We start from the raw sequence: 19,349 nt of genomic DNA on the forward strand, positions 1-19,349 counted from the left end.
TTATAAAAGTTAACTAATCAAACCACCTTATGTTCTTGGAGCTCCATGGATGCATCTTCAAGATTCAACATAAAATGGTTAGCAGTCTTTAGCAAATTTGGAACTACTGTATTTTTTCTAAAGAAACCCTGCAAATGTCTACAGAACATATTATTTCTTATTCTTATTCATTGAATTTATATAGCGCCCTGTACCTGGAGGTCTCAGGGCAGTTTACAGAACATAGTTGTTCCTCTTTAGGAGTTATTAGCATTAATGCTATTGCTATGCCTAGCCCTCTAGTTTAGAGTGGGCCACACCAATTTGATCACGTTCTGCTGCTTGGATTCTTTACTGCATAGTATTGTGACACACCAATCACTATCTCTGCATGGTGGACTCTGGCCAATGAACTGCAATAATAAATTTGTTAGCCTAAGGTACCTACCCTGTTTCTCATATTTTAAGACATACCCATAAAATAAGCCATAGCAGGATTTTTAAGCATTCAAGGAATATAAGCCATACCCCGAAAATAAGACATAGTGATAGGCGCAGCAGCAATGCCAGCCGCGGCAGGAGGAGGAGGAAAAAAATAAGACATCCCTTGAAAATAAGCCATAGTGGTGTTTTTTTTTGAGGAAAAAATAAATATAAGACATGTCTTATAATATGAGAAACACGGTAAGACCCTGGTGGCTTTGCCACAGCAGAACACACCTACTCCCTTGGAGTACAGAAAATCTTGCATTTCTATTATCAGTACAGTCGCACCTTGGTTTTCAAACACCTTGGGAGTTGAATGTTTTGGCTCCCAAACGATCAAAAACCAGAAGTGATTGTTCCAGTTTTCAAACATTTTTTGGAACCTGAACGTCCGGCGCAACGTCCATAGCTTCCGATTGGCTGCAGGAGCTTCCTGCAGTTCGACTTCCAAGGTACCACTGTACTAGCTCTGTTGCCCTTAAAAACCTCTATACTTCAAAACAATATACATCAACATACCACCTACCTTCATAGCTAGTGCAATTAAGGCCCCTTCTGTTGGTCTTCCCATTAAGGTGTTGTTTCGAATTACAGCATCATTGCACACACACCCAGCCTAAAGAAATGAAAAAGGAAGTTCATGTAACACACAAGTATCCCTAATTTCAAAAAAAGAGAGTACACTTTCTGTGCAAGAACTTACCTCAACAATTCTGCTAACAGATGGTTTGTTAAATCCATGAACGACATCACCTTCAACCGTGACTTCTCCAAACCTGTTATAACCTACTCCAGTAACCTGGCAAAAATTAGACGATATGAATTTTACAAGGAAGCAAACATTTGCTAATATTTTTTCCTTTATGACCTTTGAAGCAGAGATATTATGAAAAGAGAATATGAACTTTGAAACATTAACCCTTATGCATTCCCTTATGCATTTTAAAAATTTGTTTCTTATAATAGGTTTATAGGGCCTGCAGTATCTGTAATCAGATGGCAATGCTGAGGAGGAGCCGATTGCTGAGCCAGGGAACAACAGCAAAACTAGAGCTCATACACTGGCATGTGACATTTCCTACACGAGGAAAAAAATTACATTGAAAAGAAGCCAGAGTTATTCATTTCAAGATGGAGTATAGTTAATGTAAGAGAGAGGGCTTGCAGAGAGCAGCCCACTCTGCTTACTTCCATCAGATGGGAGAGCAGCAGCAAGTCTGGGAGTTCAAATCAGGAACAGGAAGGGTTAAGACGGGTCCAGGGCTCTGCAGAGTCCTGGTGGCTCAGCTCCAGGTTGGTAGCAGGGAAGCAGGGGAGGAGCTAGCTTCAGCAGGGGCTGGAAAGGAGGGAGTAAGTAGAACGGCACCTCAGGAGCCTGTTTTGGGACCACGGAGGACCCATAGAGCAAGGAGGGGGGGCGTTTGGATGCCCAGTCTTAAAAGGGGGGTCAGAGCCCACGAGACGCCATTGTGGGCTTCTGCCCCATGCAGAGCAGACATGATTTGAGACATCTCACCACTGTATATAGCATGCACAATAAAACTCTGAAAATCCAGAGGATGTGTGGAGTGCTTACTCGGGAGTAGCCAACACCCATCTGTGACAGTTAATATTCCTCCGAAGGCTCTCTTGCACATTTATTTTATGCAATTGAGTGGACACTTTAGTTAACGTTAACATTTCCACAATCTCTTCTGTATTTAAAGGCACACTCATCTTCTCTTAAATAGTAGTAGTAGAAACAAATGCAGCTCAGAGATAAGTGTGAGGCAGCTGCTGGGTTCACACCAGTCCTCCAAAAATGGAGTTCTCAGGACCAACACATTTCTCATAAAATTTAAAAAACCTCCCCATCCATGCTTATGTTTATTAAATACAACATAGACAAATGCAACTTAATTTTATCCCTGTGATACAGCAGTTGGGGTTCCTTTAATTGCTTCCCTTATCTTGCACCTACAGGTCTTACGATTAGTTTTTGAAAGTCACTGACCTGGCAACCACCCAAGTAGGTCACTGTGACCTGGCAACCAGCCAAGTAGGTCCCTGTGATCCGGCAACTGGCCAAGGGTGAGGTCATTCTTGGGTATATTAAGAGGGGTCTGTACATTGCCTCCTTGCTTTTGCTGCAAGGAAGCTCTGCCAGATTGATACTGATCTCTGTGCTGTATGTATGCTGTGAGTTATACTTGCTTTGCATCTGAAGCCTGCGCCTTCTACTAGGGATCTAGCGGAAGCCTGTATATAGTGAAACTGCCTTAATGCTTTGGACCTGTCAGTAAAGGACTGAACTGACTGCAAAGTTGGAGCCTGACTGAATTTCTTCCAGCACAAAACTGCACTGCCACGAACCTACATGCTTGGGGAGCTGCATGTGTTTGGCACATGCCATACGCCAACAGCAGTAAAATTACCAGCACATGCGCAAAGCTAAGCAGGATCCAGTATGGTTTCAAATTGGATGGGGGAACCACGTGTTGAGATTCCTGCATTACAGAGGGTTGGACTTCCCACTCTACAATCCTATGATCTGCTTACTACCTACCTCAGCATGTAATCCATCTGCTGTAAATATATGAGTAACAGTCATTTCATTCTTTGTCAGCGTGCCAGTCTTATCTGAACAAACAACATTGCAGCAGCCTGGAGGAAAACATGAATGCAGTAATCACACTGAAGTTATGACATATTTGGCGGGGGGGCAGGGGGCTGGAGGAATGACAGAACATGGGGAAAGAGCGTCTTCACAAAATATCAAGGAACGGTAAGAGTCTTTGGCTAGGTTAAGGCAGTGATGGAGAACTTGTGACCCTCCAGAGGCAGATGAGTTCCCATCTTCCTTGACTATTGGCTCTGCTGGCTGAGGCTGATGGGAGTCCAGAGTCCAAACACATCTAGAAGGTGATAACTTCCCTATCCCTGGGCTAAGGGAAAGTAGCACCAAGCCACCCACTTCTCTCCAGCCAAACACTGCTGACTCCCTTTCTTCTTTCGTTGCAAGTCCCACTTTTCCTGCAAGCTTCCATACAAATCTAGATTGCTCCAGAGATTTCCTTAAATGTCACCTACAAGATCAGGTTCAGCCTAGATTATTTCTAGATTACATACCCCATTGTTAATTCTTAATTCATGCTGTCATTATGACCATCAGATACTCTTGAGTAATTCTGCACATTGCCATTCTTACCTAGAGTTTCAACAATTGGAAGTTTCTTGACAATTGCCCGTTTCTTGACCATTCTCATCACACCAAGAGCCAATGTTACTGTTACGACAATAGGCAGCCCTTCGGGGATCGCAGCTACAGCCAAGCTATAATTTTAAGAGGACATGTTAAGTGATTGATTTCACAACTGTATGTACATCACGCGTCACACATAGAGAGAAAAAACTATTCACGCATCACAACAAAGCCATACTCTGCTTTGTTTCCTCCGCCAGCGCAGGGCAGGCAGGAGCAGAGGAACAACTAAAAAATTGTGCATGTTAACACTATCATTTATATTAAAGTATGGTTTAACACGGTGTTCAAACCAGGCCAGAAAATGTGTTCTTTATAGGGCTGAGTGAAAATGAGGGAGTTGGCTCATATTATGAAGTCTACAATCCTAAATTTCATTGTTTTTAAAGGCCTGCAAAACAAAGCAAAAACATTTGCCCATCCACAGTGAGTGAAAGCAGCATTGCCCTCACTCTGATTTGCCATTCTGACATCATGCCTGACTACATGACATCGGTGTTGCCTATGTAGTTCCTGTTAGCTTTTTTCAAAGGAAATACCAACCTTTGTTTCAAAAAAACAAACAAACAAACTTGTGCCTCAGCTACTGGAAAGAACCAACTGTAAAAAGGCAGCAATCAGTGTGCAAATGAATATTTTAAAAGATATTGTCCTGAATATTTCAGCCCTAGATATTAGCAAACCTATGTCAAACTAGAAATAAAAACAAAGTAGAATTAGCACATTTTATGAGTAGGTATCCTATGAAGCTCCCCACATCCCAGTATAAAGATGGGGAAAGGCCTTAGCATACATTGTGCGAGGTCCACATTCATCTCCAGTTAAAAAGATCACAGGCAGAAGAGTTGGGCAAGATCCTGAGAGCAGCTGCCAGTTGGAATAGCCAGTGGTGGGCTATACAGACCAGCATTCTGATTCAGTATAAGATGCTTTTGAAGTCTACTGAAAAGTGGCATATATGTTTGCTAAGAACAGTCATATAAAAAGGTCAATGATAGCAGGATATATTCTACTACAGCATGGAGCAGTTCTTAAGAGAAACAAAGGGCAAGAGAGCACTGTTGGGCTCATAGCAAACATGTGTTGTTAAGAGCATTCATACTCCCACTCGCCATCCAAAAAGGCTTCCAGAGCAGCTTACATCAATCCATTGCAAGAGCCATGTCCCTACCCACAGGCTTACAAACTGGGGGGGGGGGAACCAAGGGGACAGGGAGGGAAGTGGAAAACAAAGTTCCTCGTAAACTAAGGAAGGGAGAAGCTCCTCAACCCTGCCCTGGACTAATGGCCTAGAACCAGCCAGTTCCCAAGAGAGATGGCATCCCAAAAGGATACAGTGAGGAAAAAGTGCTTTCCAAGGCAAATAAAGAAAACCTAATATATACAGTCCAATCAACGGAAGTTAAATGCAACATTGCTGTGAAGGCCTCACTGGGGTCGGTGGAATTCAATCAAATTTCTACAACGTGCATATGGCTCTGGGGAGCAGCTATTGCTTTTAAAGCAGATGGGAATGACCATTTGCTTTAGAGAGAGAGAGAGTTATTTTTGATTAGCAAGATCTACTTGTGTGAATAGGGACAAGGGTAACTGGAATATAACTATTTGCCTATAATAATAATAATAATAATTTATTATTTATACCCCGCCCATCTGGCCGGGTTCCCCCAGCCACTCTGGGCGGCTTCCAACAAAACAGAAATTCTAAAATACAGAGATCCATCAAACATTAAAATACAGAAATCCATCAAACATTAAAAGCTTCCCTAAACAGGGCTGCCTTGAGATGCCTTCTAAAGGTCTGGTAATTGTTGTTCTCTTTGACCTCTAGTGGGAGGGCATTCCACAGGGTGGGTGCCACTACCGAGAAGGCCCTCTGCCTGGTTCCCTGTAACTTGGCTTCTCGTAGTGAGGGAACCGCCAGAAGGCCCTCGGAGCTGGACCTCAGTGTCCGGGCAGAACGATGGGGGTGGAGACGCTCCTTCAGGTATACCAGACCGAGGCCGTTTAGGGCTTTAAAGGTCAACACCAACACTTTGAATTGTGCTCGGAAACGTACTGGGAGCCAATGTAGGTCTTTCAGGACCGGTGTTATGTGGTCTCGGCGGCCGCTCCCAGTCATCAGTCTAGCTGCCGCATTCTGGATTAGTTGTAGTTTCCGGGTCACCTTCAAAGGTAGCCCCACGTAGAGCGCATTGCAGTAGTCCAAGCGAGAGATAACTAGAGCATGCACCACTCTGGAGAGACAGTCAGTGGGCAGGTAGGGACTCAGCCTGCGTACCAGATGGAGCTGATAAACAGCTGTCTTGGACACAGAGTTGACCTGTGCCTCCATGGACAGCTGTGAGTCTAAGATGACTCCCAGGCTGCGCACCTGGTCTTTCAGGGGCACAGTTACCCCATTCAGGACCAGGGAGCCTAGCTTTGTTATCACTTCCTTATCTCATTTCTGTGCCATGTAAACAGATGAATCTGAAAGTTCTCTCTCTGAAACATTAACATGGATTTTGGAACATACATTAATATATATTAATGAAGGGACCAATTTGGGAAGAGTCCACAGGAAAAGAAAGATTCAAATGGCAGATTCTCTAATTTGCATAAAGCAAGTAAACTTTTGCAAGGACAACTTCAGTCTGAGACATTCACTTTTTCAGTATTATTAGAGATAATACTTAAGAACCTCACCTCACACCGATGGTAAACATATCAAGGATATGCTTTCCTTGCAACCAGCCAACCAGCATAATTATGCCTATAATAAAAGTAAATTGAACATTAAAAGATCTCCCTATTCAGTTAGAATAGCGCAAGATGAGAGAGCTGTACAAAAACAGTTGTTCTCTTACCAATTATACCAAAGGAATACAAGGAAAGTTGTTTTCCTAAGAGATCCATGCTCCTCTGCAAAGGTGTCTTTGGGGCCTAGGTAAGAAGAACATTAAAACAAATTTATTTAGTGGAACGGATTTTTCTAGGGCTATCTGATTTTATAGTTTTGTTAGCTTTGTATTGTGTTTTTTGCATTGCAGGACAGTTTTCTATTACTTTATTTGAGAGCGGCCTTTAAAATTTAAGCTGAAATGAAAAGGCAGAATAAAATTGCTATAAAACAAATACACTGCACTCAGCTCAGCAAAGCTCAGCAAGTGGCAATGCACTTATAGTGGTACCCCACAGGTACCAATTCTTTCTCTTCTGTCCTCCATACTTTCTGAAATACTAATCAGATGTGAAAGGAAGAAAGACTCAATAATTCTGTCATCGTCAACAAGACTTCCTCCACAAAAGCCATTTCACATCTGCCCTGAATATTTGGCTTTTCACAAAGGTTAAATGACATGGGGGGGGCTTAAAAGGCTGCATTTGTTCACAAAATGCAGGCATTTCAGTCCATCATGAATGCACAAACTTTTGAGATAATTTTATTAACTCTGTTTGCAAAGAATATTGCAGTGAGCACCAAGATATCTTGCAAATGAGAACAGAAAACATATAAAAGTGTTATTCTAGCAAAAATAAAATGAAATATAAACTAAGATTAGTAGACCCTTCAAATTCAGTATAATTTTTGGATGCATTTCTACAATTGACTTTATCACACTCCTATACTTAAAGCATCTGTGTGTAATGATGAAAGGTTATTTTTTTAAAATTCTGGTTTCGATGCTACCTCCATGTTGTTCAGCTTACAGTGAACCCTGTAAAATGTTCATTTGTAATACTATATTACTTACTTCTTCTGCTTGCATCATTTTGAAAACCTCCCCAAACTCAGAGTTTTCTCCAGTTCCAATAACGATCCCCTAGAAAATGAAGCATAACAAGTTCAAAATGTAATTCAAAGAGGATTGGCTAACCCCCCCCCCCAGTTGTAACAAGTCTATTCTTATTTAACTTGCAAGAGGACTGACTTCTAGTTTTTACTAGAATTACAACGGTTCACCAAAGTTTTAAAATGTTTACAAGGTGTATACTCAAGATCTCACAGCTGAAGCATGACTAATATTTAATTGAGCCTGAGAATGCACTTTTGCCTAAGACCACAAGAAATAATCTGCAGAATTATATCAAGGTTGACTTAGCCCAGCTATGACAGAGTTCACATTCTTCGTACGAATCCAAGCAACCAGTGGCATACCAGGAATTAGCCTATTAACCACTATCTGCCCAACCCTTGTATAACTGAAGCCAAACTCTTATTTGCACTGACTTTTAAGCATTGTCTACAAGGTACCTTTATAATGATTAAATATTTCTTCTTCAAGTTATCATGCATTCACTTTTTAATTATAAGTGGTAGCAGAGTGCAGGTGTTGATAACCTACAGTGCAAATCAGGGATGCTGGAGGAATCCGTTGAAAAATGAACTATCAATCGGATTTCCGTTCAGCGGCCCTTTCAACTCCCACCACGACACAAGATTATTGTTATGAATTATTTTCACCTTGGTTCTCTACAACAAAATTTTGGGAGTTTTTAAAACACATGCAACATTATATGTGAAAAGATACACAAATTATGGGTGTTATTTAAATATTCTTTAATGTATATTTGTCTTTCTCCCAAGGAAGACAATTTGCTAGCCCAGAAATGGAATGAAGATATGAACTATGCTGAAATGGCAAAACTCACAGGAAGAATAAGGAACCAGGAAGAATCAAACTTTAATAAAGAAGGGGGAAAGTATATAATGTATTTGAAAAATTATTGTAAACAACTATATTCATTAGTAGGATTGGCAGAGTAGAAATCTGAATGATGGATTAAGGATTTATAATAATTGGAGTTATCAAGGAGATGTAGAGGGAAATTAATAAAAAGGGGGGAATCAACGGGGATATTCTGTTTGTAGTTTTTGGTTATTGTTTGTAAAATTGAAAATGAAAAATATATATTAAAGTGGGGTTAGGATTGCAGTCTTAATCTGCTTCCTGTTGTGTTAATTTTACAACCCAACAGAATGTATGATTCATTATTGTTCTTTTCAAATGAAAATTAGCTACAGTGTTGTTTCAGCAGACACACACATAACCATTTGCTGAATAATGAAATAAAAAGGAGTTATATGTGGTTAAATGGTAAGAATAATTTATACAAACCAGGACACAAAGAACAAAATATCAACAGGATTTATACAAGTTTATATAAAACTCTGAAATCAAACTAGCGAGAAAAGTTGCAATCCTAGCCTCTGGAAATTAACTAAATTTGAAAAGGAACATATAAGAAAGGTAGTTGATTTGTAAATATCTCCTGATGCCAGATAAGCATATATTTAATATGCTTGTGCAAATTAAATTGCAGAGGAACAGAAGATACCGTGTTTCTCCAAAAAAATAAGCCATAACCCAAAAATAAGCCATACCCCGAAAATAAGCCATAGTGATAGGCAGTTTAACCTTGTAGATCAAACTGTACTATACTTAATAAAAAATAAAGACATCCCCTGAAAATAAGCCACCCTGTGTTTATTTGAGGAAAAATAAATATAAGACGGTGTCTTATTTTTGGAGAAACACGGTACCAGTGTGAATGAATGCTGGAACAGATTGAGGCATGTTCGTACCTCCCTAATACCAATGCATTTTTCCAAGGCTATATTACCAGAGTTTGTATGTATGTATGTATGCATAAATAAAATATATCCTGAATTGTAGCAAATCAGTAGCCTTTACAGTCAACCTAACTTTTACAAATGCATACATTTAGTATTCTTGTAATACCTTTGCCTTTCCACATCGAACAAGTGTTCCCATGAAAGCAATATTGCTCCTTGAAGTGAGGTCTCCATTTGTAGCAGCTGACTGAGGAGAAGTGCATTTTGAGGAAGGAGTTGTCTCCCCTGTCAGACTAGATTCGTCAATAGACAGATCCGCGGCCTTTGAGGAAAAGACAGAAATGATAAAATGGTTATATTTTATTTTCCTTCTTCTAATACAGCCTTCTGCAACCTTGGGTCCCCAAATGTTAGTTCTGTTACAACCCTCATCATCATCCCCAGCCAGTGATGATCAGGGGTGATGAAGAGTTGTACCACTAAAACATCTGGGAACCCCAGGTTGGAAAGGTGGTTCTGAAATATTAGTGGACATGCTTGGTATTTTGAGATCCTATTGAACTTTCATTTTAGACTATGCATGTTACGGACGGAACACAAACAGTAATCACACTGCTTTTGAAAATAAAGAGTTTCAAAATCAGCTTACAACGCAGCATGGGGTTAACTGTTCGAAGAAAGTAGTCTCTCCTTGGAGTGCCCAGAGGATACATGGCCTATGTTTATACAATTGCCTCTGGACTACTTCAAGTTGAATTTTCTAAATACAGTGGAACCTCGGTTTATGAACACCTCGGTTTATGAATTTTCGGTTTACGAACGCTGCGGACCCATCTGGAACGGATTAATTCACTTTCCATTACTTTCAATGGGAAAGTTCGCTTCAGTTTATGAACGCTTCAGTTTATGAACAGACTTCCGGAACCAATTGTGCTCATAAACTGAGGTACCACTGTACAGAATTGGCTTTACATAGTATGCTTTATATTCCATGCTCAATTACCATATTTTTCCATCTATAAGACGCTCCTATGTATAAGACGCCCCCTATATTGGGGGACCCAGATTTAAGAAAATGGGGGGAGATATATCCATATATAAGATGCCCGCCTAATTTTTCTCATTATTTTTTAGGGGGGAAACCAGTCTTATACACGGAAAAATAAGTTATATATTTAGGATTCAGCCGTACCACACAAATAAAGAGCTACACTTGACATTCCTTGAGATGACAACTCCCATTGGGGAACACTTTTCTTGTTCTCAGGCCAGGGGCAGCACAGAGGAATCATGGAGGAATCATATCTGTGGGCCAGGCAGTGATGTGCCAGAGCTTGGGAGCCAGCAGTTTCCCTACAGAATTTATGGGGAACCTGTGGCCCTCCATATGTTGTTGAGACTAAAACTCTCATCAGCCCTGACCATTGGCCATGCTGGCTAGGACTGAGGGGAGCTGGATTCCAACAACACATGGAGAGACACATGGAGGTTCCCAATTCCATACCTACAGCTTCAGGGACAAAAATGAACCTATACGTGGGTGGAATAATGTGCATGAATCATATAGGATACTCTGCTGCTTTAGGAAACAAACCTCATCTCTTCAATTATTTCGCATTCTCTGGGATGAATAAGCAACAGTATATTGCTGCTACGAAATTCATGATGATCCAGCCTATTAACATGATCAAATTGTTCGAAATTAAGAAAAACCTGCTTGGAAATCTTTGAATTAGAATTATTGTATATTTCAGACAGGGCAGAATGTCCACAGCCACCAAATATAGTAGTGTACTTGGAATTCAGCATATTTCCTCATTTCATAGTTATAGCTACTGCAACTGGCTACCCACTTCAGTTAAATTTTTAAAAATCCTAAATAGATAACCATCTTTTGGTCTCTGGTTAGTCATACAAAGAATGACATTTATGTCATGCCAACTTGCTCCTGTTGACATGTCAGGCGGCCTTTGCACTAATGGATGAATTATATTATGGCCAGTTACCAGAGAGCATATAACCTGCTCACAAGTTAGCCCTTTCACCTTATGGTATAATTTCCCAAAAACTCCAGTGATAAGATGTAATGTGAAACCAGATCTCTCTAGGCCCACATTATTGTTGGGCAAAGTTAGCGTGTGAATGTATATTATTAAATGTCTAAGATTAATACATATCTGCTAGATCCCAGAATCCAAAACTACAGTTTAGCATGCAATTAATGACAACGCACCTCAAACAGACGCAGGTCAGCAGGAACTCTGTCTCCCACTGACAGGCAGACAGTATCACCTGGAACCAAGTCTCTTGCAAGTGTATGCTCCACCCTGCCTTCTCGAACACTGTAGAGAATGAAATATGTTGCAATAACGTGAAAACTCAGTGGAATACTGTACATACATATATACACTCACGTTTATTCTGAGATTTAAAAAGAAAGGACGTCTGGATACAATAACTAATGAAGAGCACTGCATCACATCACAGTGAACTATAATCTTCAGCTAGCCCTTGCAGATCTAATTGGATAAAATATGCTTGATCCGCTATGTTCAAAGAACTTTCCCCCTTCAGATGTCATTTCTTCCATTTCAAGTCAAACTGACGGTGCCAGTTCTATATTAGCAAGGGGAAAAGCAAAATGCCAATGTAAGTACTGCACCTTTAATAAAGTTCCTTTGGAAGTGATGTTTTCCATTCTGAGTCTTGAAATTACACTCTAGCATGCTACCTTTTTACACAGTTATGTGAGGCCAATTTCCATTTTCTTAAAAAGATACCATCTTCAGAGTTTTAATTAAATCTGCTATACCAACTAGGGGCATGAAGCCAAATGTGGGGAGGAGACTTACAGAAAAACTACTCAGTAAAATATATATATGCAGTCAATAGTGTAAATTAATAGCCATGATCCAAGAAGTAATTTACATATGAATAAGAAAACCTCAAAAAGCCCTATTTCTCTTTGAAGGTCTTACAGTTCTTATTTATATAAAATATTTATGAGGTGCTTCTCAGCTCACAGGCACAAAAGGAAATGTAAAATATTAAATAAAAAAACTAAACAGCAATACACTATAAATATACCAAACCCCATCCCCCATAAAAAACAGGCTATGTTTTTGCTGTTTTCAGCACATGGTAATTTCCCTTTCCAAAAGGCAAGCTCTTATACAGTTTCTAGAAGTGTCTGCATCCACCATCCCCTGAGACCGAAACAAATGACTGAATCCCAGCTATTTACTGAAACATTATCTATTATTTATTTAAAATATTTTCGTATCATCCTTCATGTGAACATGATCTTCAGCTAAGCAGTTCTATTTGACAATCTTATCAAAAGCTTAAAGAAACCAACTAGCTCTCTCGTGGTACGTAGATACAATCATTTGGCATCACGTGAAATCATGAAGGCATCTCCAGCTATATCCATAGCTGCCAAGTTTTCCCTTTTCTCGCGAGGAAGCCTATTCAGCATAAGGGAAAATCCCTTAAAAAGGGGGATAACTTGGCAGCTATGGCTATATCAGATTAGTTATACTGAAGGTTATTAATTTAGGTTAAGTCAAAAAATAAGCTGGTCCATACCAGTGACATCCTGGAGGTACAAGTTTACTCAGCTCTTCTAGAGATTTTTCAGAACGGTATTCCTAGAGGCGCACAACAAGAAGAAAATTAAAATAGCTCTCAAAACGTACTATATCAGCCCTATCTTTTTTATAAAAATTTTTATTGGTTTTAAACCAATTTAGTTTTACATTCACAAAAAGATTTTAAAAAATTCCAAAGATATAGGATTCTCTGAATTCTCAGACTTCCACCCTCCCTTTCATGGGCTCTATCAAGTCTGTCTGCTATTCACTCCTCTCTTGACTAGATTCCAAAAGAGCTGCTACCTGGAAACACTTCAGAACTGCAATAACTCCATAGAGCAAACCATAACATACAGAAGTAATCCACCAGCTGGACTGACCCATTGTATGGGAAGGTCTACAATGATTTGCAATGTTACACTCTTCTCCAGTGAAAAGTACAAAACAGTGCTCAACTACAAAAAATAAAGTCTGTCTCTTAGCACACCTGTAACATGTTTCGAAGAGCCTCTTCTTCACATTTCCATAGAAGTTGTTACAGGCAATGTCTAGTGCATAATGAATAAGCTGCTCCTTATGAAAGCACATGAAAGTGAACTGATGAAACTGCAAGAGTCCATCACACTTCCTTCTGAAACCGATTGACAGCTTCTTCCTAAATTTATTAATTATGGGCTAGCAGGCATTAGGATATCCAGCAAACCATCTGGCTTACAGCATCAATGCCACTCTCTGACATTGCACCTAAATCAGTGCTTCTCAAACTATGGGTCCAAACATATTCCTGTTTGGGTCACACATTGAGGAGCTCCCCCCACAAAAAAGGAGAAGCTATCTCTTTCCACAGTGTAGCATTACTGTTGTGTCTTTTTTAAAAGACAGACTTGCTCCCTGGGCTCCCCATTCCCTCTATGGCATGTTTAAATTCTATATCAATACATATTACCTGTATAATAATCATATTAATGTTAAAAGGGGGTGGGGCAACCTAACTTGTTGAATCTTAACTGCTGATGTGATATTCTTGTGTTTCCCATTGGAGGCTTGAAAGTTGGGAGTTAGTTTGCAGCAAGTCAACTTTGACAAGTCAACGAGCCAACATCCTAATGTAAAAATAGAGCATTTTTCGCTTTGTGGAGGTGCTTCCTCTCAACTGTATTTTTCCTCAGTAGAGGGAAGAAAAGGTTCCTTTTGAAGGAAGCACTTTTAATCTGTGTTGCTTCCTCCGGTCCCCTCGGCTGCACCAGGAAGTTTTCAACAATCCCAGCTGGACTGACAAAGAGCCCAGCTTTCAAAGGAACAACTGGGAGCCCACATAGGACGTCAGATGGATGTGGTTTGTGGGCAATACCTTCCAGGCCAAAGTGGACCCAAGCTGGGCCTAATTACGACATAGGCAGGAGGTTTCCCACCCGTGTTTGAGAAAAAAACCCCTAGCCTAAATGCTTTTAAATTGCTTTAAGAGTAATAAATACAGCTTTTCTACAAAAACGGCTCTTGGGTAAAGTAAATGAAAAAAAAATCTTACCTGAACAAAGGCAACTGTAACAACAATAAGTATTGCCTGTATGAATGAAGAAAAATGTTTATTAAAACAAACTGCCTTGTCGACATTTATATCAAACATGCAGATTTCCCGCTACTTGAATCAGGTACAATATACTATTTAAGACTAAACTGAGGAACGACAAACACAAGCAATAGCTTTCAATCATTTCTTTTTTCTTTCTAAGGTTCCGGGAGATAAAAACCAAACAACCTAGGAAGCAGGCAAAGCCCCACCCTGCTGTACCACTATCTCCATGCCAGACTTCTAAGTCAGGCATTAATGTGAGAAAGGCAAGCAAGTCACTGTATATCATAAAATTATTGATCGTCTAATAAATTAGTATTGGAATCTTTCAGACTGCATTGGTCACACACCATGCATCTTTTTTTGTTCAGTTTCTATTTTCCTACATTCAACAACATAAATGACTTTTTGGCAGGTTAATACTCTCTCTGCTTCCAAGAGTCTAGATGTTATTTTATTTATTGTCAGCTCACAGAGTCAAGTCAATTAAGCCTTAATGATTTTTACGTATTATTCTAAGAATCAAAAGCCTGGTTATTTGCCCGCCCCCTGCTGCCAACTCCATGAACAAGGCAGCAGCAGGCTGCTTTAAACATCTAGGCATGGTTTCCAACAGTTCCATTTAGGCAGCAGCAAAAACTACTCAAGGAAACTCTATAGTCATGTACATCTCCCCCTCCCCTTTGTACTGCCAATGTTTCTGCATCACTCTGAAGAATACGTACTTAACATTTAGGAATTGAGCCTCTCTACTGAAAGGATCAATGGTACGGACTGTGTTTTCGGCTAGCCAATCCATGCTTAACTTTTAGGTTTAAAAAGATTAACGCTGTAAAGGTATTTTAATAATCCAGGATTAGAATCAGACAGTATAAAGAGTAGTTACAAATGCCACTTCAGACTTTTAGCCCAAAAAAGTGAGTGAAAATCAGCTCCTCTTGACATTCAAAGCCTTCTAGTCTGCATTTCTTTCTGCTTTGTAACATTTATCCATTCTTATGAAGCTATACTCCATGGGCATCTCCCAGCGCCAGTAATTCTAGGATGTGAGCTGAATCATCATCCTGACCAGGCAAATTATGTTTCAGCCATGTATTCTAGCCTTGTTTTAAATTATATTAAAACCGCAATTACAGGTCTTCCTGTTTAATAGGAAACCATGTAATTAAAAAGTGCCTTAAATTGCATTGGCCTTATACAGAACAATCAGCTATGTTTCTAGAAGAAAGGAGAGAACAATAAACAACATACACATTGTTTTCAGCCTGTTGCTTGGCATGCAGCCCATTAAAAACAATGCAAATATTGACTGGAGGGGAAAACATAAAGTTATCACTTGGGCACCATGAAGAATCCCCCCCCCATTTTTTTTATCAATTTATTAAAAATATTTCTTAAGGAGATTTCAGGGTGATGTACAGAAGTATGACCAGAACTATTCAAGAAACTTATAAAAAATAAAATAAAATAAACCCAACCACAAGAAGAGACCTACTGGTTCAGACCAAAGACTTATCTAGTCCCTGTGGTCAACCAGATGGCTATAGTTAGTCCACAAGCAGGACATGAGAGCAATGGCATTCTCCCTACTCAGGATCCCCAGCACTTGGTGTTCAGAGGCATATTGCTACTGGAGTTAAGATATCCTTATCCTCCTCCATGAATATGCCTAATCTTTTAAAGCCATCCATGTTGATGGCCCGTCACTAATAATTTTGTGGTAGTAAATTCCAAAAACTAACCAACAAAATAAAAGGCAGACTAAAGACACAAAACTGAAAAACAGCAAGAAAAACACAGCTCCCATTAGAATACTATCTTGAATGAATGGTGAATAGGAAAATATCAATGCAGCACCAAAAATATTGCAATATTGGCACCAGATTATCAGGACAACACCATGACATATAACCCCTCCAACTGGTGTCCCAACCAAGCAGATTCACCCCACTCTAAATTGCAACAGTTGGTCAATTAGTAGCTACAATACCCATTTTTACTACAGTACATTCTTTTTTTAGCTTAAGGAGGAGGAAGGAGTCTACATCATGTATGCCAGCTGGTACACAACAGGGAGATAAAACATATTTCTCAAAGTAACCAAATATATAGCACTGAACAAATTTCCATCTGGTCTCTAAGTATGGAGAGTTTTCAATCCAACAACGCAGACTAGTGTTTGTAAAAAGGGAAGTGCACTGTGAGGAATATTCAAGAGTTTGGGGTCATTGTGTGGGGAAGGCAAAAGGGCTTGGTGTGGCAAATGCCTCACAGGCTCCCATTCATATGAAACAAATAAGGAACTGACAAGGAAAATAGATTATTAAGTATTACTATGAAGCACCTTCTAAGACACTTGGCTGGTTTCTACTCCTCACCTGGTAACTGACTAGAAGCCCAAGATTGAATAAATATCCAGCAAATAACAACAGGGGGAGGAATCTTAGGATTTTACTTACCACAGTGATACTGACAGCATCATCAAACTGATGCATTAAAACACTGAATACTGCAGAAGCCAGGAGAAGCATAATAAGGGGATTTTTAAACTGCAAAGAAAAAGGAAACATTTTTTTCAGAAGTGTGTTAAAATAACTGTTAATAAAGCTCCTTTTTGCAAATTGGTAAATTCAGTGTATTCTGTACTAAGGTGCAGTCATGGGCTAGTAGGCCCTGATGTCTTAAAGGAGAGGAGGTCCATAAGAGGTGCAGGTACGAACTTTTATATAGGTTGAAATGCCCAAGTTTTAAAAGACTTCCTTTATTACTACAAAAATGAGAGGCTTTAAAAAATGTTAACACCTCAAAACAGTTAAACCACTATTTGAAGAAAAACTACTACATTCAACAAATTTAATAAAATCAGAGTTTCGATTTATAAATTTAGAGTTGGAATCCTCCTCCTAGTGTAAGCATTCATTTAAATAAAGATTGAACAGGAAAATGGCAAGAACAGGAACAGCATGAGACTTCCCATGCAGACCGTCGTAATCTTTTGAAAGGCCGGTGGGTGGGGAGGAAGTGGCAAGTAAAAAGGCATTCAATGTGATGTGCACTGAATATGTGCTTTGTGTAAATGTCCATAGCAGATGGCACAAGCAACTGTCAGTTAGGACATGTCCATTAATTGTATTTCAATATTTTTAAAAACCCCAAAATTTCACAGAAAATATTTAACTGGAGAACATATTGGCCGATTTCACTCCCAATAAGCTCTTCTGACTAAAGTTCAAACTAATGGGGTAAAAATAATTAATAATCTTAATAAAGTTCCTTCAAACTTTAAAAAATGGGGAATTGTTTTCATAGAAAGGTGTGTGTTTGTGTGTGTGTGTGTGTGCTTCAGATTATTTTTCAAAATATGAATCAGACAGTTTGACACCTTTTGACTTTTGCTTGTATAAGCCCAGTAGTTGTGCTTAGGCTGAATGCAAGGCCAGCCCAAGACATTTTGGTACCCTCAGCAAACTACAAATTGGAGCCCCCGCCCCCTAACTGGGGAAAAGGGGGTAAGTTAAGATCTACATTGGTAACAAGGGTGAGAGGAGACCAGCAGGGTCTCCTATTCACCAAGAGGCCGTTGTAGAGGCTGCATTGGAAGTGGGGCTGCTGAGATTGTAGATGTACCCTCCAAAGAGCGGGGTGCAGCTGCTGCTGTGCATCACTCACTGCACAGCAGCAGCAACGAGTGATGCATTTCTTGGGAGGCAGGATCCGCTGCCCCTGTGGATCCTGCTGTCTGAGGCAGTTTCCTCACCTTGCCTCAAGGGTGGGCCAACCCTGGCTGAGTGACATTCAGGCCCCTTAAATCAAGGAATATTACACTTTTCCAACAGTGAAACATAATGTATTATTTCTGGGGAAAGTAAGTCCCTCTTCACAACTACCAAGGCTACTGCTATTGAAAGCCCTGCCTGGAAAGCAGTTGTACAAGTGGCATGAATACCTACAGAACAGTGCTAGTGGCATCAAATGAGTGGCAAGTCCCTAACCCATCCCTGCTACCCTAAGCATACAGGGTCCTCGCTTGTCTTTGCTTAGCTTGCAAAGAGGCACCTCAGTTGAAAGCTGAAACTCCTTACAAGACAGCGAGTGAAGAAACCGCTTATGATATTCCCCTACCAAGCTGACACTTTGCACAAGAGCTGGAAATACCGAGTGAAGTTGTCTCTTTACTGATTGTGTGCACCTCTATATTTGATAGCAATGACGAGTGTCCTCTAACAAATGTGGAGAGGGCGAGTAGCCATTTCCCCCACCTACAGGTGTGTCTAATTCCTCCTTCTACTGCTCAAGGGTAATAAATCACACTGCTGCTCTGGAACTGCGACCAGCCGGATAATACCGCAATGACTAAAGGCTCTATCAACATCTTTTGAACAGATAAATCTTTCTTTCTTTTTTTTTAAAGCCCTCAGAAAGGAAGAAGAAAGGCTTACCTGAGAAATGTATTTTTTCCATAGTGGTTCATCTTCACCAATATCAAACTCATTCCATCCATGGAAGGCCCGTCTATGACAAACCTCACAGTTTTTCAAGCCATTCTGAAGGTCAGCCTATGAGAAGATGCATACTTATGTGCATTTTATTCATTTTATTTCTCGTGCAAAGCCAAGGTTTCATTTCATTGCAATCAAAAGCTGAAATATTATAGCAGTCAAGTCTGTTATTCTTATCTCACATTCCTGGTTAAAAGGTTGTTTACTGAATCTAATTTCATAGCTGTAATATTTAAGAATTTGAATGACTAAGCAGGAGTTCTATGACAAGGACAAATTATTGCTGCATTCCTGAAGTGTTCAGGGATTTTTTTCCCTAGGTAGAGATAGAAAGTGAAAACTTCCTCCGATTAGTAAGTTCCTAGACCCAGATACAGACCTGAAGGATCATCATCCCTCATATAAACCTGCTCATATT

At 39.9% G+C, this 19,349-nt stretch overlaps 1 protein-coding gene across 2 annotated transcripts in view; it reads right to left on the reverse strand.

Annotated features, from left to right (window-relative positions):
* Positions 1-19,349, reverse strand: part of ATP2C1 (ATPase secretory pathway Ca2+ transporting 1) — a 47,307-nt gene that overhangs the window by 15,076 nt on the left and 12,882 nt on the right. For both annotated transcript variants that reach the window (XM_035128770.3, XM_035128771.3), the window contains 13 exons: positions 18,872-18,988; positions 16,892-16,981; positions 14,388-14,423; positions 12,855-12,916; positions 11,500-11,608; positions 9,433-9,588; positions 7,444-7,512; positions 6,556-6,631; positions 6,395-6,461; positions 3,653-3,777; positions 3,011-3,108; positions 1,169-1,264; positions 992-1,081 (listed from right to left, as the gene is read on the reverse strand). In XM_035128770.3, coding sequence (XP_034984661.2) covers positions 992-1,081; positions 1,169-1,264; positions 3,011-3,108; positions 3,653-3,777; positions 6,395-6,461; positions 6,556-6,631; positions 7,444-7,512; positions 9,433-9,588; positions 11,500-11,608; positions 12,855-12,916; positions 14,388-14,423; positions 16,892-16,981; positions 18,872-18,988 — 1,191 coding nt within the window. The remainder of the gene's footprint in view (positions 1-991; positions 1,082-1,168; positions 1,265-3,010; positions 3,109-3,652; positions 3,778-6,394; positions 6,462-6,555; positions 6,632-7,443; positions 7,513-9,432; positions 9,589-11,499; positions 11,609-12,854; positions 12,917-14,387; positions 14,424-16,891; positions 16,982-18,871; positions 18,989-19,349) is intronic.

The sequence above is a fragment of the Zootoca vivipara genome, chromosome 11 (genome assembly GCF_965207765.1).
Source record: "Zootoca vivipara chromosome 11, rZooViv2.hap1.1, whole genome shotgun sequence".
NCBI lineage: Eukaryota > Metazoa > Chordata > Lepidosauria > Squamata > Lacertidae > Zootoca > Zootoca vivipara.